Source organism: Pezoporus flaviventris, unplaced genomic scaffold, assembly GCF_033815535.1.
Source record: "Pezoporus flaviventris isolate CSIRO_AGI_PZ_B2104156 unplaced genomic scaffold, CSIRO_AGI_Pfla_v1 ptg000037l, whole genome shotgun sequence".
Lineage (NCBI taxonomy): Eukaryota > Metazoa > Chordata > Aves > Psittaciformes > Psittacidae > Pezoporus > Pezoporus flaviventris.
Genome location: NW_026892585.1, coordinates 24,302,455 through 24,325,885, shown reverse-complemented (window position 1 = coordinate 24,325,885; position 23,431 = coordinate 24,302,455). Strand labels below are relative to the sequence as shown.

General features: G+C 38.4%; 1 protein-coding gene across 1 annotated transcript; it reads left to right on the top strand.

The window, feature by feature from the left end:
* The first annotated feature begins 1,472 nt into the window (after nt 1-1,472).
* Nucleotides 1,473-21,013, top strand: TCAIM (T cell activation inhibitor, mitochondrial). Its single transcript, XM_061465032.1, has 11 exons — nt 1,473-1,554; nt 3,560-3,630; nt 6,605-6,737; nt 7,281-7,434; nt 8,611-8,857; nt 10,154-10,276; nt 12,714-12,811; nt 14,453-14,544; nt 16,424-16,656; nt 17,198-17,329; nt 20,476-21,013. Exons 2-11 carry the CDS (start codon nt 3,599-3,601, stop codon nt 20,699-20,701), a joined length of 1,470 nt encoding a protein of 489 aa, XP_061321016.1. The 5' UTR covers nt 1,473-1,554; nt 3,560-3,598; the 3' UTR covers nt 20,702-21,013.
* The last annotated feature ends 2,418 nt before the right edge of the window (nt 21,014-23,431 follow it).

Here is a 23,431-nt window from a genome sequence, read left to right as displayed (position 1 = left end):
GACATGGCCAGCTTCCAGTTTGAACTACAGACCTGAGCCAAGGTGACAGTGAGGCCTGTGGGCTGGGCTCCATTCATGGGAGAATTCTAATGGATGTCAATGAGAGTCTCACAGGAGGAGAATAGTAGACTTGTATGTCCCTGGTGTAGTAATCAAACTTTTAATGACCAAAATCTTAGTGCCATACTCCTCAGTTTGGTGAAGTGCAGGCACATTAACAACTAGTAGTTTGCATTTTTGTCCGTCCTCAGTCTTCAGATGCATCTTCACAGGGCTTTTTATTTTTGCACATCCCAGGTCTGCATTTTTGAGTCTTAACCCCTTCTGCAAAACCGTTTTCTAAAATTACTAGTATGATGAGTAGTACCAAAAATTAGTGCTGACATTGTTGGCTTCAGAGTCTCTGTGCTATTGCGTGTGATGGCACTGGAGGAACTCCCCATCTGCAGACCACAGTACAGAACAGAAACAAAGGAGCAAAGAGGAAATGGCTGTTGCCTACTTGCAGCAACTTGTGATGCTTAAAATTCTTCTGTTGGGGGACACGGGTATTCAAAACACATTGAACTGGGGGCCAGGAATGGTGCTCTGGCTCTGTTTGGTGGTGGCGTCTACTGCTGAGCTCTATTTACTTTATTCGTCACATAGTTAAATCCCAGGTGAAATGAACATCATACTTTCTGTTTAATCAATTAAATTTATTTTTCCATCTTTATAATTATGCAGCCACTGTACTTGCTAACTGATGGCTTCTATCAAATAAAACCCATGCTTCACATCATGGAAATCACACAAATACCACACGGCTTGTGAAGCATCAACCTGAATTAAAAGTCTCACTGAACTACAGGTAGTTCCTAAGCCTTGACAGTTTGCTTTTTAACCTTCTCTGCATGGAAGTGCAATGGACTGTATGCAGGTTAACTCCAGTCCCTTGGAGTTAAAACCCCCTTTGTTCTAAAACTCGCCAGATCAGTAAACGTTTTCACTCTGAGGCTGCATATCTCCGTTAGCTGCTTCTTGATACCAGCTACCTTGGAGAAATAAACAGATTTATGCATCGAGCATTACTAATCGCCGAGCAATCGTTCTTGCTTTTCCCCTCGGGGCTGCTCACGGCTGGTTCTTAGGCCTTCTAGTATTTTCCTCCTGCGCTATTCGGAGAACCCGCACAAAAAAAGAGCGGCGACTTATTGTGCCTCCATAGTCCCTGTGGACACACTCAACTACTAGAAGCAACCCCCCACACCTAGCACTACTCGCACGGGCGGCCAGCCCCACCGCTGCCCACAACACCATTATCCCCCCGCGGAGCCAAACGGATTCCAGCAACAAGCACAGCACGGCGACCCTGAAGCTGCGCCTGCGCGGTGAGAGGGGCGCACGGAGGCTACGTGAACGCCGGGGGCGGGGTGGACAGCGGCGGAGGAGCTGCCCCCTGGCGGGAATTACTGCTCCCGCCCTCCCCGACCCCTCCCACCGCCTAGCGTCGGTGGGGGTGGCCGCGCCAGGCAATGGGGGTCGAGCGCTGGTGGGTGCTGTCCGGCCGTGGCGGTAAGAGGGGCTGGCGGTCCTTGGGCTCCGCCGTGAGGGGAGGCAATGTGACCCACTGCTCTTTTTCTCGGGGGACTGTCTCATCCGTCGCCAACTTCGGTGGCCGGAGGACGATACGAGGCCGAGCCGGGGTGGTTGGAGAGGGGTGCAGGGGCTGTGCTAAAACCAGGCCGAGCTCTATCAGTTCTCTCCAACCGCTCCCGCGGGGTGGGTGCGGGGGACCTGGCGAGGGGCTGCGCCCGCTGCCGCCCCGGCGGAGCCTGCCCCCTGCGGAACGTACGTAGCGGTACGTGCGCGGTGGCACGCACTGCCGGCAGCTGTCGGCGCGAGCCCTGCAGGTGGTCGGCCAGGGCCTGGCGTGGCTGCTCCGATGTCGGGGCCTCGCTGCGGCCGCGCTTCGTTGTCAGGTAGCCGGGTCCCGAGGCACCTGCCGGGGCGCCGCGTGCGGCCCGCGGTGCTTGGCGTAGGGCCCAGACCGAGAACTGCGGCGAGCGGGTGAGGCTGCTCCTTTCGAGCCTTTTAATATAGCTAGGGGTGGGGGTTGCCGCGCCAGACGTCGCTGACCAGTGTGCCGTTAAGAGGCTGTAGGAAACCCCCCTCCTTCGGCGCGTTTTAAAGCTAGTGCTGTTTAAATAGTTAAAACTGGGGAGTTTGGGTCGTTTCAGCTTGCTTTCCTTCAAGCAGCGGGTGAATCCGTTTCACCCGAGCTTGTTTTCTGAACGCTTTTATCTTTTGATATTAGTTTCATACTGTTTCCTTCATGTTGCCTTTAAGGGTCAGGCGTACGCAAACACCTGAACTAGGTAATCTCGGTTGGAATAAGGAGGTAGTAGCGTGCCAGGGTCGTGTTTTCAAAGGCTTTTGCAAAATGAGTACAGCATAATCAATGTCTTGCTTCGTATGAGGTGGGGTGCAGGTGAAGCCGGCTCAAAACTAGGAGGGTCTGTTTGTTAACTAAGGGATGTAACAATTTCTGAGCGCTTAACAGAGCATTTTAAACAAGAAACAACGGTACTTTTTGTGTGATAATACAAAGTGTCATCACAGGTTAGTGAGATTGTTGGATTTTTTCCATCCTCTGTGCAAATCCCTGAAGCTAAAATTATAGAGATCTGTTTTATTACCAGAGAGCTTCTTAATGTATTAGTTTATGATTAGCACTGCTGTTAAGGACACTAAATATGAAATCATTACTGTCCTCCCACCTAGCTGAAAATCAGAAGACAACAATTACAAAGTGTTTTGGGGATGTTTTGACTCAGCATATCTTTTTCTTGCTCTACTCACCTCTAGTAAGCTATTTGGTAAACAATTTGTGCTATTAGTTAAGTATATTTGTGTTAGTAAGATGCACTTCCAAAACTTCAAGTGCTTTGCAAAATAGTCATAGGAACTACCATGTAGAATTGGAAGAGGGAGGGTATTTCTCTGATAACTGCTCATTCCAGGTGCTTTAAAATGGCACAGTTAGTGGGAACACATTAAAAGTGCACAAAGATACATGAGAAAACAATGGCAATAGGGAGCCGCCTTCATAGTCCCTAATAACTAGGTATGTGTTAACACTCTGATACACAAAGTGGTTTATCTCCTATTGGAAAGCTCTCAATTACAGTTGAATTTACAGAATTTGCTGGTAAAAATTGCTAATTCATATTTATGAAAGGCAGCAAACTTCTAATAAAGATTTCCAGGCATTGTTGCATGACAGTGCATTTCCTGTTGGTTTTCTATTGTGCCCCCATAAAATCATATAAATATGGTATATAAATTTTAAAGTATTATAATTTGTTTGAAAAATTTGAACTTAGCACAGTAAAAAGGTACATTGAATTCCACAGGCTGGTATGTGTTAGTGATTAAAGAAAGCTTCTTTTTTTTTGTTTGTTTGTTTCTATACTTCAAGACGAATGCACTGGTAAGTAACAGGGGGAATACTCATAATGTCCGTTACTAAACAGCTGGGGTTTTTTCTTTTTTTTTTTTTTTTTCCCAAGTGGGTTAGTGGATGGCTGAAAGTTGGCTTGACCATTGAGTTGCTGCAATGTTTTGCTGCTTGAGAGCCGTGAGGAGAAGGTATGGGATGTTGCTGACTTAATTTACCTTTACCATATACTTAAGTGTTGACTTGTGACTTGTATGTATGTAAAACCGGTTTGGTACTTTTGTTCAGTTTGGCTTATTTATTTGGCTTTCTCATCTTTACAGCTTGAAGCTTTCAACAGAGTTGAAAATCCCCAAAAGCCATATGCCTGTCCTGGGGGGGGGGCGTTAGAAAGGCTCTCAAAAAACAAGGGTTTAAAATAGCTTAGTTATGAGAAAGTGGTAGTCTAAATATGACTATGATACCCAATATATTACTGCATTATTGAGTTATTAAAGCTCAGCGTTTAAAAATGAATGAATGTATCTGTAATAATGAGCTTTATCTAACAAAGCTTTTCAGTGCCAAAGCTATAAGCCAAAAAGTTAAACTTCAGAGACATATGGAAAAAAAGGTAGAAAGAAATCTGAAGAGAATTATTTAACCAATAAATTAGATCAGTCCTAGAGTATGATTGCATAATGTGTTCTAGTGGAGATTGTGTTTCTTATCTTTCATGAAGTGGGGACAGCTGTCCTCAAAGTGGTTATGACCTTTATTTTAATGCAAATACTTTCTCTGCTCATCAGATCTAAATGAAGCTCTTGGAAGAATCCTTGTTCCTTGCAAGTGAAGCCATAAGCATCTTTCTTGCATTTTCTTTCTCTAAGTTCCATTTAATTCACTTATTTTGTCACTTCACTTGAAGGATGCCTCCAAGTTCTGTCTTTCACCTTCAGTGAATGGATTCTTCCTTCTGTCACGCAGACTAATTTTGGCCTTTGAGCATTTCTCTTTTAAGCAAGTTCAAAATAGACTTCTAGCTGGAATCCTGAGCCTTCCTACTAGCATGACAGTGTTGTTTAGATACAAAACACGGCAGCTGAAGTTAACCATACTTGGCCATTTTCCTTGTAGAATACCAGATGGAAGTTTATGATTAATAAATTTGGAAGTATGATTAATAGTTTCCAGGTATGTTGGAACATTTTTCCTGATTACTGGCAATGGCACACAGCGTAGCTTGAGAGTGGGTGTGGGAAATAGTGTACAAATAAGGTGAAGGGAGAACTGAGCTCCTTACTTCTTCATAGCAGCTGAGTCTAGGTAAATGGGGGTTTTTTGCATGGGCATGGCAACTTAGTCAAAACTGCTATCAGAGGAATAGCAGGTTGGTTTACTTTTTTTCCCCTTTGTTGGAAAGATTAATTTTTTTCCTTTTTACCACTTCATGTTCACACACACACAAAAAAAAATAATCTGCTATTTCTTTCTCAGCAAGACAATTTATTTTGGTGTTTCCAGATGCAAAATGGTGAAGCGGGTCTTTTCCTGTGTCACTGAGCAACTCTGGCATGTTCTTGCCACCAAGAGCTTTTGCTCTCCATAAAAACCTGATATTACTGTGGTACTTAATCATCTCCTGCTATTTGAAGCAGGACCAAGGGCTATAGTGATGATTAGTCTTAGAGATGCAGCCAGCAAGAAGGTAGAAACTCTTGCCAGTAGTACAGTCTATCTTTTTTTTAATCTTGCATTTAATTCACATGCATGAAAATCAGTTTTAGTCCTAATGGTTTGAAATTCCATGAGTCGTCTCACATTACAGGTTTTCCATCGCAGTTTTCTATGAAAACATCTGTTTTCAGCAAGCTGACTTTTAAGACCTACTGATCCAATATTTGCCCACCTCTTAGGCAGGAAACATTAGCTTTAACTGCTTTCATGTTTTTTAATTGAAAAGCTGGAAAGGTTGACAGGAAAAAGGTAGAGTAAGGGTCACTGCATCTGCTTGACAGCTCAACTGTTGTCATTTACTCTACCGTTTGCCAACATGAAAAATACTGCTTATTGTCTCAGCACAAATTTCGGGACTTTCTGGATTAGTTGTTTGGGTTTTTTGAATTAGTGAAAGCAGTAGGGAAGCTGTCTCACATGTTTGTTTGTCAACAATGATTATTAGGTCTGGAATGCTGAACAAATAACTCTTTGTTGAACGATCTTATTTACTATTATTAATGAAGTTACTAATTTTATGTGAATTGGAAGCAGCTTTACCTCCAACCTGCCATATATTGTTTGGGGCTTGCAGTTCGACTTGATACTGCAAGGAGTGAAACAGCATTGTATTGCTTTGATTCAGAACTTGGTTTTCCCTCCATTTCAATCTTCTGTTACACAAGCATGTTCATTGCAGAACTCTTGTTTAATTTATGCATCATTGGAAGTATTCAGTCTTTTTTACTTTCTGAAGTTCTGTAACTTCTTCAGCTTAACTTCCTTCTGCCCTTAGTGGTAGGAAAATAATATTGTTTCACCTGAAATTTCTTGTTTTTTTTCTATTTTGGTGAAGATCAAAGGGCAAAAAGAGCGCTGTCTTTTTTTGTTTGATGTCTTCTATAAAAGAGTATGTTTGGGAAAGCAGACTTTTTTCAAATGGGCACAAGTATGTAGACCTCAGTCTAATGCAGAACTCATTTTGATTGAATTGTGATTATTATTCCTGGGTAAAACTTATTATTCTTGTGGCACTGCTTAAAAAATACTGGGTTTGGCTTTTTAATTTGAAGGTTCAAAAGTAAGGGGTGGCTTTTAAGAGCAGCTTCAGCGGTAGCTACAGAAAAATACCACTAAAGCCAGTCTTCATCATTTGAACTACTTGACTGAGGAATTTTAACTTGAGCCTGCTTTGAGAAAGTAGAGGGAAAAGTTATTGTACTTATTTACTTGTCTTTAATCAGCCATTAGCATCCACCATCCCTCAAACCTGTTGGGTTTGCTCTATATAAATACAGCTTTATGAGTCCTAAGGGGAAAAGTCCAGAACTCGGACTTCTGATACCTGTTTTAAATTATTATACTTGCAACTATGAATGTTTGCTCGATTCTGTCACATTCTGACATAATTTATGTCAGTTTGTCACTTGATTGGTTGCATCATACATAAAGATTTTATTACTTTATTAGGTTATGTCTGGAGAAGATACTGCTATGGGGCATTCAGTCAAGAAGTTTGTCAGGAGCTGATGCCATCAGTGCTCTCAGACCTTTCTATTTTGCTGTACATCCAGATTTCTTTGGCCAGCATCCCAAAGAGAGGGTAAAAATCTCTCAGTATGCTTTCTTTGTAAATGTGTCATGTGTCAAGGATGGAGATTTTCTAGTTTTCCTGCTGTCAGAGAAACAAAATTAGTATTAGAATGGATTATGGTTGTTACCAGAGAACAAAAAGATGTACTTTATTTTTAACAAGAATAGCTCCCTTAAATATCCATTATTTGTTAGTCATATTTTCTGCTTAATTGTTATAAAGAAAGTACTGAATCTTCCCTGACAAATCTCTAATACGTATTACTTGCTTTATAACTTCAAAATGCTGTGCATTATACTTGAATCAATGTGTTTCTTTAAGCTTGAAAGCCTTAGAAGTGGTGTTTTGGAATGGACAAGAATGTGAATATATACATCATACAATTTATTCATGCAAGATAATTACTCATGCTGAGAAAATGAACACTACTTGTTAAGAGCAGCTGTCAGTTTGTAAAAATTCTGCATGTAAGATTAAAAAGGTTTAGATGAAAAATGGCCAAATTCTTAATCTGTAATTTGTTTTTTCCTTGGCTTTTTTTTTTTTTAACAGGAAGTAAATGAAAACTCTCTGAAGAGATTAAATGGTTACTTGGAGAACCTACAGAAACCAGGATTTCACTCCTTTAAGCCAACTCCACTTACTTTTTATGTAAGAGAAAGAGAACCAAACTCTTCTAATGTTCAAGAATCCTTCAGTGCTTCAGGTGCTTTTATATTGTGTAGAATATATTTTCCTGTATTTGAATTCTTTCATTCTTTCAGACCATTACTAAGCCTTGTGCAGTCTTTTCAAGTGAATAAAATCCTGTCAAACCATAAAAATGTCTTACAGGCAGGACTATCCCAAGTGGTTAAACATCTTAAGCTTTAAGAGGCATTGACAGAATGAGAAATTACAAAGTTGATCTCATGTTATGGTATGAGAATGTAAAAACATAGGTTGATATAAATGATAATTTTTCTGCTTTTAATGCCATTGTCATGTTTAACAGTTGGGTCCTTGTTTTAATTGCATATGATGTGTAGTACATAATGTCAGAGTGCTTGTAGGATCAGTAGGAGCTTATTTTGTAAGCAGAGGTTGTATAAATATCTAAAGCTTCAATTTACCACAGTCTCTTACTTTGAGACTACAGAAAATATTGCAAAGTTTGGAATACTGGTTTTGATTAATTTTATTCTGTGTATTTGTATTTGTTGTACCGATATGCCTTATCTAACAGATGAGCTTTATCCTTAGTACCCTGTTAGTCAAAACACTTCAGCAAATTGTGAAGGACCTTAGTGCTAGAAAATAAAATCATACTGTTTTTCAAGAAAATAGTAGTGTTATATCCAGTCTACTTAAAGTAACAGTCAGACTGGCAGCTGTGTTCTGCTTTTGAGTCTTAATACTTGCTTGCATTCTAATGGGGCAGTTAGGCCTAATAGTTAAGTGATGTGACTTAGTTTTAATCGAGTGGGCAAGTGTGGTGTTTTGTTCTGAAGCTCCTGTTCGTAGCCTGGGAAGAGCTGATGTAATGCTGCATTTCTACAATAAATTATATCAAAAGTGTTTATCAATAATAACATGAATTATGTAGAGCTGTTGGACAAAACTGCCACTGCTAAAGCAAAAGAATAATTTTTTGGGTTAAGCTGCATCTGTAGGTAGGTTTCCAGTTTGTCCAATGATTCAGATAGTTACAACAGCTCTATGTTTTTGAACATGTAACAGTTTTAAAGATGAAACGGCATATGAATTTTGCACTGAGTATTGAAATAACTATAATAATTTCCAACTGTGCACGCCTTATTTGGGTTATTGTAAGATGAGAGAAATGTGAATGCATTTTAAATAATTTTAATATTACTAATTTTGTGGGACTTGTGTTTTATAGGGTTTCGAGCAGTGAGTTTCACATTACATACTAGGGATCTCCTGAGCACTGTATTAGATATTCTCAACTCCTGCAGTTTATCTACAGAGCATGTTCAGAGTTTGAATGTGAACTCTCAGCCCCTCAAGGAAGCAGAAAGCACAGTGAACAGACCTGTCAAATGGGATAAGACTTACTATTCATTTACTGGATTCAAGGATCCTGAGGAGGAACTGGAACAAGCCCAGAGAGTGGAAACAACTTTAATGTACGTAAGACTTCCATTTAACTGATAATTTATAGCCAAATTGGTTATAAATATATATATATGGCTATATAAATATATAGCCAGACTCTAATGCTTAGTTTTTTAGAGGCAGTCAGTAAACATTCTGAACAATACAGAACCTTGTCGAACATATAATCGTGTCATGCTTTTTACAATTTAATTTGAATTAAAGAGAGTTCAAATGAGCTGCTGTGATAACTGCAGTACCAGCAAAGCTGAGGTATTCTTGTCTCTTTGCCCAACATTCATGTTTGGTTAATCTAGTTTTGGTTAATCTAGTTTTCCAGTTTTATGGAATATTGGTGGCAGTTCAGACGGAGGCAGAGGTTCCAGTTGCTCCAGATAGTTCCTTACCTCTTACAGGACTCCTCTAACACAAAACTATACAGCTATTAACTTTGTTGTTAGTATATCATTATCAGATTATGAAATTTAATGTACTAGAGAATATTTTTACTTTTACACATTTACGAGAAATTCCCTGAGCAGTTACATATTTACAGTCTGATTAATACCTAACCATTTGGCACTGAGCTTTCTCTGTTTGCTTTTGAGTTTGATTTGATTTTTGTTTTTGCTTAGAATATAGTATGAGAATGGAAGTATTTGTAAAAATAAGAGTATGAAAATAAGCTTAGGCTGTGAAGAAAGGCATGAATCTCTTAAAATAGTAGCTCTTTTCCTAGAAATAGGATGATTTATTTACTGAAAGTTTTAGATGTATTCCATGAGTCATGTTTGCCTGGTTGTGATTATTGACAAAAAAACTATAAAATTTTGACCTGCTTCATCTCTGTTCATCCCAGCTCTGTGAGAGTTACCTAACTTAGCTCTTTAGTACTATCTCCCTTATTTGATAGTCTATTTAAATCACTTCATTTTGTTGTTTTCTTTTAAAAAGACAGATGTGTGGGAACTTCTGTTACTAAGGCAGTAAGCTCTGAAGCTGCCCCACTAAATCACTGTAATCTGCTGCTCTGCGCCCTTCACACTTTTAGGTCTTACAGACAGTTGTAACACTGTCAGTGTCTCTTGGCTCAGTTTGGTTCTCTAATCCCCCTCCCAAAGACATTATGCACTAGGTTTTTGTTTGTAGATATCTTAAGAATGAAGCATTTAGCAGTTTCGGCTTCTGTTTTCCACTTTTGAACAATCCTCTTACCTAGTGACTTGAAATAAAACATTAATATTAACAGTAAGAATTCGGTTAGTTGTACTGTTTGCAAGAAAGCTAATACAGCATACCGCTGGGGTTTTTTCCTCCTCTTGTTTCAGATCCTGGCTAGATGATAATGAAGCAAGTGCAGTAAATAAGCTGAAAAAGAGTTTGCCACTTAGAAAAGAACTAGAGCGTTTAAAATTTGAACTCTCTCATCAACTCCAGCTCTCAGATATCAGGTAATAAATTAGATCAGTTGGACTTATATTAATACAGTCAGAGCAAGGAAGTGTTGTGTAATAATACAACATGAGCTTTAAAGGCTTATTTCAGCAAAACAGCTATATTTCATATATGGAAAAGTGTTACTGTACTCAGTAGTGTTCTTCTAGAAGAATTCTGTTGGGACAAAAGTTCCCATTACAATCTGCTCAAAAAGACCTATTATTTGTAACTAATAACATAGGCTCTAGGTGCCGCAAATGCAGAAGCACTTGAAACAGGACCTGTGCATATTCATTAGTCTGGGTATTTTGTTGGATACAATTGCTTTTCCTGATTTCAGTATCTACAAAGGTAGCTAGATTAGCAATAGTAATGAGATTGGATGGTACATCCTGACATCCTATGAAGGCTTATTACAAATGTTGTTCTTTCTAGTGTCTTGTTTCCCATGCTCTAGAGGAGGAGGGTATTTATTTGCTTGAAAGGGCTGAAAGTTGTAGTAGTGATCTTAATTCTTTAGAATATTTTTCAGAAAACAGTTTGCCTTTTTTAAATTTTGTGCCTTCAAATAAGGATGTTCTGAAGTGAGGTATTCAGGATGGGAGGATGGCAATGAGGGTATTTAACAATGGAAAAATAAACTTGGGGGATTATTTCAAGGGCTAGTTTGTTCTTTTAACCAGGGAAGAGAGAGTTGATGCTTCTGAAATCATGCTTTTGTTCTTTTACCCAGTAGAAGACCGTGGCTTCCTCTAAGTTGAAGCCAGTTTAATTTTTTTTTATTTATCATGATTTCTAATCCTCTGTAACTGTGTTATCATCAGGGTTTTCAAGTTTCTGAAATAGTCTTTACTAAATGTGTAGGTTTGGGTTTATTCATGGCTTATATTTAATTTTCTTATAGTTTGTGCTCTTAAAGTACAGTAAAACTATTGTTCCATGAAGAGTTATTAACCTTCCAAGAGTTACATTGTCACAATTCAGAAAAGAATGTGAGTGTTAGAAACTTGACAAACAAGTGTCTTAATAGGAAGCTACTACTTGTGATCTTGCAGGATCACATTGATGTTTGGTGCTACTGAAAGCAGAGTAATAGTGCTAGGTAACAGTAAATAGTTACTAGAATGGCTTTCATTATAATAGATTAAATTGCCTCAGAGGTCCTTTGGCATAGCACCATTCTCTGTATCCCAAGCAGTATTTGTTAGATTTTCATAAATTAGATGATGTGGGTTGACTCCAGTCAGCAGCTAAGCGCCCACACAGCTGCTTGCTCTGGATGGGAGGAAGAGAATAGGAAAAGCAAAAGCAGGAAAACTCATGGATCAAGATAGGAGTTTAGGTGAAGTGAAGCAAAGCAAAAGGAAGAATTCATTCACTACTCCCCATCAGCAGGCAAATGTTCAGCCACTTCTGGAAAGCAGAGCCTCTGCACGTATAATGCTTGCTTGGAAAGATGAATGCTGTAACCGCAGAGGTCTCCCCTTCCTTCTTCTTTCTCTGAGCATTTATTGCTGAGCACAACATACAGAATATCTCTTGTCAGTTGATGTCACCTGTCTTGGCTGTGTCCCCTCCCAGCTTACTCAGTCACGTCAGCTTACTTGCTGATGGAGAGTGGGCAGAGCGGGAAGAAAAAGCAAAATCTGGTCACTGCGCCAGCACTGCACAGTAGCCAAAACAGTGGTATGTTATCAACACTGGTTTTGTAAAAAATACAAAACATGGGGGTGCTGTAAAAAAAATTAACTCTAGCCAGTCTAGACTTTTGTATGAACTAGAAGTTTGTAAAAGGATGCAATTTTTCAATAAACTGGGACAACTTTATGATTTAAATGCTTTTTGAAAGTTAGGAGTTTAATCTGTCTGTGATGGATGAGATGTCAAAGCTATGTGTATTGAAGTTGCCAACGTAACACCTGGCTCCTGTATACTTTAACAAAAATTACTGCATTGTAAAACATGAATATGTATGTATGTAGCAACTTACCACTGGAATCCTAGCAATGTTTTGTTCTAGGAGCTGAAGGAAAATATCCTTATATAAAGTACTTGTTCTTCCAGGTGAGCATTACACAGTGTACAAACAGAAACTGCATGCCACATGACTGAACCAAATACTGAGTTGTCAGTAAGCTATTTACTTACTAACCCACTTCTTATTGGTGGCGAGATTTACAAGTTATGTTCTGTCTATCATTTTTTTTTGGGGGGGGTTGTTTTTTGGTGGTTTTTTTTTGTTACTTTCAGAAAGACTGAAGTTTTATTTAGCTTTTATCTGTTCAAATAGCATATGAAACAGTTTTTACCTTTTATTTGCCCTTGCTTTTATTACTATTGGAGTGCTATTTTGAGTTGTTTGTGTTAGAAGGCTTTCAGCTATATCTCAACATATGAGTTTTATTTTAATAATATTGAAAATTAAATGCTTTCAATTATATTTTTATTCAGGTGGCAGAGAAGCTGGGGTGTTGCTCATCGCTGTAGCCAGCTACACAGTCTAGGTCGCTTAGTCCAGCAGAGACCTGAAGTATTAAAAAATGTTAAAGGTATTTTCTGTTGTTTGTTTCATATATTCTAATATATTGTTGACTCAAAGGTGCTCATGAGTCTTCTGTGACAAGGGAGCTCTAGTTCTATTCACAAATGCTTTTGATAACTGTAAAAACAAATCTGACCGGCTTGCTGAAAAGCTGGTGAGAGCTTTCATTTTAAGCTACTGGGTATTTTTTCAAGTGACTCAGTTTAAACCACAACATCTTATAGTGTATTTGCTGCACTCAGCTTCTATTTTACTACTTAAGTGCAAACTGAGCAAGTTGAAGGCACTAGACTTAGTACTAAACATGAAAATAAAGATCTAGACTGAACCTTTTGAGAGGATGGAGGCAGCAAGAGATTATTAGCCATGGTGGATTCAAGACAAAAACATGAGTATCTCTCTAAGGAGTCAGTATAAGGAGGACTTACTAGAATACCTTTAGAATCATACTGTCTTACTATGCATTTTTGATAAAATACCTGTATTTTATGTGTATATGTATATAAAATATACACATAATACGTAATATATGTATTCTCTAAACCTGATGTACCATTCTTCTTGTACAGCTGTTTGACCTGTAGCAGTAGCTATTTCATGTAATTATAACTCCGTGTTTTATGCATGTCTGCAGATAGTAAGTTTTGAGTGGCTTTCATCTGAGGGTTCACGTAATCCTTTGTCAAAAGACAGAGTGACAATAAATAGTTGTTCTAAATTGTGTCATGTTTCAACTTCGTTTCTCTAGCTTTGCTCAGGTAAAGAAGTCTATCTTGTGAAGCTGTTGTAGTCTCCATCTTTGAAGATCTTTAATAACATACTGGACAAATACCTGTCAGTAATTAAACATGTACAGTTGGTCTTGCCTTGGGCTGCAAGTGTGGACTTGATTCCTTAAAGTCAGTGTTGCTCTTAAGGATTTTTGAAAACTGATTTCTGAGAGCAGGACTTTCTGTTTAAGTCTTGTCTTGTAGATAAATACATCACACTGAAAACTTTTATGGAAGCTTACTTTGATAAATAGTTGCCTCTGCTTTTATCCTAAAGAATTCTTGAGGATCTGTGTACTTCACTTAAAAAAAACATAGACTCAAAACTGATTTATCACCCCAAAAGTCAACCTAGTATTATCCTTTTATGTTGCTTCTTTCTTTTTAAGAAAAGAGCAAAAACCTGATGCGAAAGTGTTTCTTACGGCTTGCATATTGCAGGTTGTTCTGTGAAAGTAGTGTTAAATGGCTCTGTTAATACTGCTTTGGCCAACTTTTACCTTGCATATTCTTTAAGCATACGGCATGTATTTCCTACTGTATACACAATTTGTACATATTCTTTGAATATGCTGTCTGCCGAGATTCTGTTTTAAAAAGAGTCTTTGTAAGAAGAAAAGTCCAGTTAACTAAAAATCTGTCAAGTTTAAGCCGGAAGAAGGCAAATGCTAGGTAAGGTTTGTCTGAAAAAAAAAATCTTGGAGTTTTCAAGAATCAAATTTTGACAATAAGGAAAGCACCTACTTGTACATGTTTGTGCTGCAGAAATGTGTTGCTTGTGACATGTTAGTAGCATAGTTAAACCTTAAATAATGACAATATTTAAATAGTAATAATTATAATAGCCAGATTAATAAAGAGGTTTGTTCAATCCTCAGGGCACACAATGGTATTTACAGACCGTTCAGGTATGAGTGCAGCAGGCCACATAATGCTGGGGACCATGGATGTTCACCATCACTGGACCAAAGTAAGGGGATTTTGTAGTAAATGATAATGCCTCTTTTTATGACATCCTTTTTTAAACTATAACCAAAATATTAAATCCTACAGGTGAGTAATATAAAGCAAACACATAGCTACTGTGTTTAGCATAACTGTCTACATTGTGTTCTAAATTTAATCCTGTGATATGCTAAGAACAATCTTCAGATCTTCACTGCTTCTTTTGCTAACAAAACAGTCGTAACACTGATTAAATATAAAGAAAATTTGTTGCAGTGTTCCAGTCTATGCTGTGAGCACTAGCAGAATATTTCCTGATCTATAAAGAGCTCATTCCTATGAAGAATTTAGGAATTTTATTCAGATCTGTGAAGTGATCATTTCAGTCAGTAGCTGCTAACCAATCCTGTCAGTCTGCTTTGTTGTTTTAGGCAGATAATGTGGATGTTTGACAGGCTTTCTGGCATTCTAAATGATAAAAGTATTGTATGCGAAGGAGCACAAATAAAATATGATACCAGCATATCACTTAAGGAAATTTTCTTGAATTTTGGTTGCTGAAATATTGACAGTTCTATAAAAAAAAAAAATTCTTTGCAAGGGGCATAATTGGAACCTCATAGTTGGGAATTTCAGCCAGTTAGAATATCAGAATATTCTGTTTCTGTATTCAGAAATGCTATCTTCCTTGAAAAGAGAAATTCTTCCCCTTTCTGACCTTTGCCAACAGGTTTTCTGAAGGGATCGTATCTCCACATGAAGTATTTTGCAGATGGGACAATGTGTGTAGTTGTGGTGATGGTATTTGCTTTAGAAGACAACCTGAAATCAAAGGCTTTTTATTTTAAAATGCACCGACTATCATGTTAAATGATACATAGTAAAAGTCAGTGAAAATCTTTGTGAGCTTTGTTAGCTGCTTGATTTTTAGAGAGCAGAATCTTTTGTCTAATTCTAAACCATTTTAGGCAGCAGTCTTAAGTATTAGTACTGTTGTTACTAATCATAAGAAAAAAGCAACAGTTGAATGGTGTCCAAGTCAGTCTGTAGAATGCTGCTTCAGAGGTAAAATATTTAGAAGAATTTTGCAGTTTTTCTCTATAATAAATGCTAATGCTGAGCCAGTGGATTTTATTGTGCCAAGCTGTCCTGATTTAACTACTCTCTTGGGCTTCTAAAGAGATTATTGACTTGCTCCAGCAGCAGTAATTTTTTGTATGGAAAACTATGTTATATTAACAACTGGGTAGATGGTAAGTAGTGATTACTACTGCACTTTCCCTTTTCACTGTTCCAGCCTTCTCCCTGTCACACCACCTATATCTTCACTCACAAGTCTGATCACTTCTTAACTTTTTGTGGTATACCTTTTTAAGATTAGAGATCTGGTGCCTTCCTTCTTTCTCCCCTCCTTTCAGACTCGAGATAAGTTATCCAGACTGTTGGAAAGAACTAGTTGCAGCAACAGACTTCTCTTTTTTTGAGAATTTGTATAAATTAGACTGGCAAAACTACTTTTGACTGTATATGGTGTAGCTGTACCACTATAACTGTGGTGATAAACATTTTGTGTAGGCCTCAAATTATTATTTCTTGGGTTTCTTTAATAGTGAAAGAGCACATCCATCGATCTTGTTATGGCCTTTTGGTGCCTTTACAGTATAAATACCAAAATACTTAGGAGCTTATTCCACTATACCTGACTCAAAGTGTATATGCTTTATATTTCTGATTTATTTTTTTTTTTATCCTTTTGTTTGTATTTTTTTCTTCCCCTTGGGTTCCCTGTTCCCATTGTTAAGTGTCTCTTTCTTTATAGTTTCTTGTTTTAAAATTTTCATTTCTTAATTTTAAGTGTTATACTTTGTAACATAGGAAGTGTGTGTTTGTGTGTGTGTGCACAGATTTTTGAGAGATTGCCAAATTATTACAAACTTCAAAAAAGGCTGCTGTTGTTGGAAGATCGGATAAGCCAGCTTCTGGGAGGCATACAAGTAATATATATTGAAGAATTGCAACCCCTGTTGACTCTAGAAGAGTACTACGAGACTCTGGACTCCTTCTATAATAAATTACGTGACAGTAGGCTACCTTTTCATCCTCGCAGTCTGCGAGGCTTGCAGATGATTCTGGAAAGGTAAGGTATTTGCAGGGAAGCTTTCTTCCTTTTAGAGCTTTTACGCTTTTTTTTTTTTTTTGTTACACTGATTACTGCTCTTGCTAAGAAGAAAATTAATATAATCTCAGATTTTCATTTTGTCAACGTTTCTTTGTTTCTAAAGGTTTAAGTTCCTTTTTATGGGTTAAGAAGGAATCAGACTGAAGAAAATCCTGCTAATTTCATACAAGTTAGAGTCAAAGTTCTTCAAAGTAACATTTCATCTTACAGTGTTGTGCTGGGTTAAATTGAAGGGTTTGTGCCAGCAGGTTAACACTCGGCTCTGTATGATGGTGTTGCTGCTTATATTTTTGGAGTATTGTTGACAGCTTCTTTTGAAATGTAATTTTAAAACTTTATGTATGATGCTTCTGTATTTTCATGAACCAAACTTGATCACTTTTACCACTTACTGTGATTAATTTATATTTAACTTCAGAATTAATTCTGAAAGTAATTAATGTAAATACTTCATTTTAAAGGTTATACCTTGTTTTTTATTTCCATGATGTGTCATTAGTGACAGATACGCACCAAGCTTGCATGAATTTGGACACTTTACGATCCCAACAGTCTGTGATCCAGCAACCCTTCAATGGTTTATTTTTGCCAAAGCACAGGAAGCAAGAGAGAATCTGAAAAGAAAGGAGGAGTAAGTGTTTATGTGACTCGATACATTTAGCTCATTAAAATCTTTGCCTATCATATGTTTTATTTGGAGGAGGAGGATAACTTTGAAGAATGTATTCATGTTGTTCTGGTAGGAAAAAAACCCTTCTGTTTATAAAATAGAACTTTACCCAGCAGCTTTACTAAGTAAAAATCTCAGTGTTCAGCAAACACAAATAGTTGTTGGAAAATCCTCATCCTTCACCTTGTAGGAAAGTTGGACTTTACTCAGAAATACAAGATCTTTGCGTACAAGACAATTACAGAATGTGTTTACAGTTACCTCCCCAGAGGAGACATGGTGTTTTTATTGACTCAGAAAGCAGCAAACTTCTATTAATGCTACTTACATTGTGATGGGAAAGCAGTAAAATTTAAAAAAAAAAAACATAACTGAGACCAACTAGGGAATTATTATTCCTAGCTGTTTGTCAGTTAAACAAGGGAAAAGGTCAGGTAGCACCTAGTGAGGGAAAGAAAAAAATCTGATAGAATGATGAGAGAAACACCTCCTTGGTACTCTTTCACAGATGGAAGTGAGATGAGGGAGTTGATAATAGTTGAGTCAAAGGACTATAAATAAAGTCCATAGACTACAGTTGTACTCAATGATCTTAAAGGTCTTTTGAAATCTAAATGATTATGTGATTCTGTGACTTGGAATATCCATCAGAACTGTAAATTTTGTTCTTGATTGTGGGTGTTGTATGTGTCTTTGAGAGTTAAAAGCATGAAGTAGAGATACTGTGTGTTTATTTCTAGTAAAATACCGTAATAGGTGACTGGGTGTTACCTTTTAGAGATTGTTACTGCAAGCTTTTCTGCTTTGGAAATCTTTTACTGAATTGTTGAAATATCACATTGTCATGAGTGTATACATGACATATAGATCCAGATGGTTTCTTGTGAAGGTTATTTTAGGCATGAGTCGTACTGAAGGCTTTATGGTTCTAGCTCTTTTAAGACTTTGTTACTTGGGAGGATGTATTTTGGAGATGGACTTTGGTAAAACATGGAGATTTGGTGGAATTCTTCCATAATGCTAGTCCAGCTTTCAAGTTAGATTATTTTTGCCATATAACTTCTGAATAGCTCTCTATGTAGCTGAAAGCATGTGACAGCTGGGAAAGTGTCTTATGGAGGTTGGGAGGGATGTTGTGGCAAACATACGCATTTGCATCTGGGTAACTCGCTCTCCAGTACTTCTCACACTACCCCACATTATAGACACTAATCCAGGACAAATGTGTGGCTCCTCTCAGAGAGTAATCAGCTGTCTTCTTTTTCTTCCATCTTTAATTATCTACTTTTTGAGCATATTTACGCTTTGTGGCTCCAAAATACCCTGTGGCACCAATTTCACAGTTGAATTACATATAGCATACATACATGAAGGAGGCAAAAGGTGTTCTGGGTTTTACAGACCCACAACCTGATTTGTCATTATCTTGTTCTTGTGCTGTAGGAAATACAAAACAGTCATTCTGTATTTATCACCTCTCCTTTTTTATTTTGGTGGATATTTCATCTTTCCCCTTAATTGTATTTTTCTGAAGCTGAACTCCTTTTTCACTTAATGCTTCCTTGAACTGACCCCATTCTGTACTTCTGATTTTCCTTAGCCTCCTGTGATTGCTTAAGGGGCCCTGAGATAAAAGAAAACATTTTAAGATGTACTGGATTTAATTTGCACATTCAGTTGAATGTTTTACATACAGAATTCCACCTATGCAGTGCTGTTTACTGTATGACCTGATGCACTGGGGAGTTCAAATGCTGCTGCTCTAGAAAATGGTATTATCTGTATGGACAGTGTCAGTCTTCTGGTAATGCAGGATTTAGTATGAATTTGCTTCTCCTTCCCTTGCTTTTGTTGAAGTATCAGGTTTATGTTGTGATAAAGGTGTAAGCCTCCTTGTAGAGGAGACTGAAAACCTCAGTTCTCACTACGTGCAGCTTATTTTATTTTTCAGGGGAGCCCTGGGTTTTGCAGAACAGGAAAGCTTTGTGCTCAGGTATTAGAGAAGTGTTCAGGAGGGTGGCACAGATACAGTCAGTACAGAGGGCAGGCTTGCTCCAGATTAATTCACTGGCTCAGCTCATCCCTGCCTGCCAGAACTGGGCTCATGTACTGTGACCTCAGCAGAGTGTAGTGCCATGCAAGTACACGAGATTCATAGGCTTTGGAAAGTGGTTTTGAGCCCCTGCAGTCATGTTATCGCATGAGTCAAACAGTCTCAGTAGCTGTGTCTCTGTTTAGCTTGGGCTGATTCACATCCCAGTGGCCCACAGACATGCTGCTCCTCCTGTTCCGCACAGGGTCTGCGTTGTAGGGCAGTAATGGTGCTGTTTCTGTAGCCAAGCTGGCTCTGGAATTACAGCTGTGTGAATGGGGCACAGTGCCTGAGCTAGTTAGGCTGGCTGACTAACCTGAATATGCTAACCAACCTGAAGTGTCTCTGCATGAGATTAGTTACAGTGACTCTGAGTTGATTCTGCACATTATTTCTGAGTAGCTTCTGATTGCTATGTGGTGTCTTGCCACTCTTTGTCTGGGGTGAATGGAAAAAATCATCTGCAAGTTATGAATTCAGTATTCATAGAATTATTTAGGTTGGAAAAGACCTTTAAGGTCATTGTGTCCAATTGAATGCATACACTTCTGCAATTAGTAAGTTATTAACACATCTAATATGCATCAGGTGACCTTACCTGTCATCTGCTTTTGATGACATGCAGAGTACTGGAGTTAAGACAGAGTTACTAACATGATCTTATTCTTAAAGCTTACACTTTGAAGGTTATTTAAGTCCTTTCATCCCTTACATTAAAAATAGATTCTCATAGGATTTTTATCTCGGTATTTTTTTCTGGTGAGCAAAGAAATGTTTTGCTGCAGGCTTTCAGATGTGACTGTCAGCATGCTCTTGCCCTTGGTCATGGAAGCATGTTCAGTCAGGCTTCTGAGGTAGACATGGGTATCAGCCTGCACAAAAATCTCAGCTGTAAGGTAGCTGTCCATGAAGTGACACCTTTGTTTACATGCATATAACCCACAAATATACTTATTTCCAGGTGGTGTATTTTTAAGATCTAATTTTGTCACTGTATGTTGTCTTCATTTGCTAGGATGATGATTACAGAGAGAGAGCTAATTGATACTTCCACTAAAAGATTTTCTCTGGATCGCCTGTATAAGGAGCCCAGTGTTTCCAGTGCACAGATGATAGATTGCTGTAAGCGGTTGCTAGAAGAATCCCTGCCGTACCTACAAGGCATGCACCTTTGCATTTCTCACTTCTACTCTGTGCTGCAGGATGGAGACCTGTGCATACCTTGGAACTGGAAAAACTGAGGGACATATCTGATAATCAGAGGAATTGCTTATTTTCCATAAGAGGCTATAAATATGAATGTTTTTAAGAGTAAATTATTTAAATCTGTATTTTGATATCAGTATTCAACCCACAAATTTTCTTTGAACTGCTGCTCAAAAAGAATTGGAGTCCTGGACAATGCACAGTGCTCAGTATTGATACTTCTGGAAAGACATTTGTACGTTCTCCATACTACTGTAGGAATCCCAGTGTATGGTAGCAGTTGTGAAACCATGGGTTTTTTTTTAGTGAATGATGAAAATACATTAAATTGCAAGTCTGCAAAAGTGTGCATGTGTATGTGTTTTTCAATATCCCAGATAGGTAATCTCAGATAAAGATGTCTCAAACCAGACATGACATGTTACCTTAAGGTTTCATTGAATGCAGAAGTTGGGTATGTGAGTTATCTGGTGGCAATACTGACATTTCATATTGCTGCCTATTCTTGAATTAAAAAAGAAAAGACAAGGGAAAAGGCACCTACTTTGCAGAAGAAAGCTGTACATTAACTTGGTCTCTAGTTTCATATGCTGGTGCAATATTGTTGCCTGTAACTGTGTGCAGTTTGTAGGAGGTGCCATTCCCTTTGTTTTCCAGCATTTGCTTCATAAATACAGACAATCCTCTTTACTTACACTAGAACAGATTGCAAATCTTATTCACAACACTTAAAACCTGGGTAGTTCAATGTGACGCCTAAAGAAAGGAATCATTGATTTGTGTAGTATTGTCTGCAAGAGTAAATAGCTCTCAGTGAGAGCAGGGAGTTTGCAGTAGGGCAAACACATGGTTCTTCACTGATACTTTATTCCTTGAAAAAATTGAACTGTGAATATATGTCAACACTTTTTCATTGTAATACATGCCAAGATGCATTTCATGTTTGGGTTACTGCTTTGCAAAGTATCTTCTGCGGAGAACCAACTGTTTAACATTTCTGAATTTAAATACTTAATTGCCTTGTATTTTTATTTATATTTGTATTGAGCAGGGAAGTTGTGGTTCTCCTGTTAAAAGGCTCAGCATCAAGTTGCTTATTATGATGCCAGACTTCAAACAAAACCCACCCCAGCTCCATGTGATCTCAAACATGTCAATTTTAAAACATTGAGACAGAAGCTGTGATTCCCTTGGGTCTTAAATTCAACCACATCACTAATAATTCCTGTATAGGTTCTGAAGATCAGTTGATAGTTTCTTCCAAGTAGTTAACTTCCATTTCACATTACTTCCCCTTGCTCCATCTAGCATCAGTGATACTGCCCATGTCCCGGTTGTGCTAAGCAAGTGAACCAGTCCCATCAGCTGTAGCCTGGCAAGATTCCCTCTTACAGCCCTTTGAAAGCAGGGTTTAGAACCCCGAAAGCCTTTTGTCATGGCAGCTGCGTGTAGTAATGATTTTCTTGCTTGCTTGAATTGAATTGAATGACCCTTTGCAGATCTTCAGGCAAGAAACAGCTGTTCAGTTTGTACAGGAGATTAAAAACACAAAAAGCCTGAGGGAAGGTGAGTAGACTTGATCAAGAGCCTGATGTGATTCTGTGAGGACTGATGCTAATGTCACAGTAAAGCAGTGCCTAACACCTAGGAACCTTTACTTTGTGGTGTAGGAAAGACTAGAACTGGCTGAAGGAGATACAAGCCATAAAGAGCCTTTATGAAGTGGAGCATGGGATGTTTCTGTGAGTAAAGCAGGGTGGTGGAGATGCTGACCTGGAATGGGCATCAGAGTAGCAAGGGCAGGCAAAAGGGAAAGGGACTGAGTTTAAATGTGGAAGCAGTGAAAGTTGTTGCTGTTAAACATTATCAGTCTGGGGTAGATCTGAAGATTCTCACTGTTCCTTCTAAGAGGAAGTAGCCAAAATTCTCTGGTAAAACGTGTTGGCTCTCCAAGGGTGGCATGACAGCCTGCTTTTCTGATGGTTTTCTCCAAGCCAGGGGTCTGTGAAATAAGCTGAGTAGTTCAGTCCTGCTGCCATCTCACCAGAGAGGGGATCAGCTCTTGGTGTCATTTGAGCGGTCCTTCCCTTTTCTGTTAGGTTTGGAGTTTTATTTTCCTGAGTTCTGCAGGAGATGCATGTCATAATCTCTAAAATTGCTCAGAATACACAAATTAAGGTTGTGTATAGGTCAGTAATTCAGCATGATAAGGTCTGCATCTCAGCGTTTGTGGTGCGCTTCCTCTAAATCAATTTTTACTGCAGATTGGTCTAGTCAACTTTACAAACATGGACTTCCCAGCACTTTTTAACATACTTAGAAAAGCAGTGAAAAGAAACCCCAAAACAGAAGGATAAACTTCATGTGGACATTGTAGGTACTTACTTTGACAAGTTTTACTTATTTTGAAGGAGGTCTCAAAAGTCACAGAGAATTGTCCCATTTAGGTAGATGCGTATGGGTTAGATGTCAGAAATGTATTTTACTTTTGACATTTTAATGAGGTGAAGAAAAAAAAGGTTTAGAACCCTGAAAGCCTTTTGTCATGGCAGCAGGGTGGAAACAGACAATGATTTGGTTTTAATGTTTTTAAACTATGCAGAATACCTCCAATTCTGTTCCCCACTGTGCTATCCACTCATTGTGTAAACAGATATAAGTAAGTATTAACATCTACTATGGTTTTATTCAGTACAGAATTCCTGTTTGCTCTGTGGCCAACAACTGAAAACATGCTATGCAGTTTCAAAATCATCCTCCAAATT

Excerpts from the sequence above, each read along its gene's own strand:
- TCAIM (XM_061465032.1), top strand. The coding sequence starts at position 3,599 with ATGTTTTGCTGCTTGAGAGCCGTGAGGAGAAG. Across the intron at positions 7,435-8,610 it reads AGAATCCTTCAGTGCTTCAG|GGTTTCGAGCAGTGAGTTTC; the intron begins GTGCTTTTATAT and ends TGTGTTTTATAG. Across the intron at positions 14,545-16,423 it reads TTCACCATCACTGGACCAAA|ATTTTTGAGAGATTGCCAAA; the intron begins GTAAGGGGATTT and ends GTGTGTGCACAG.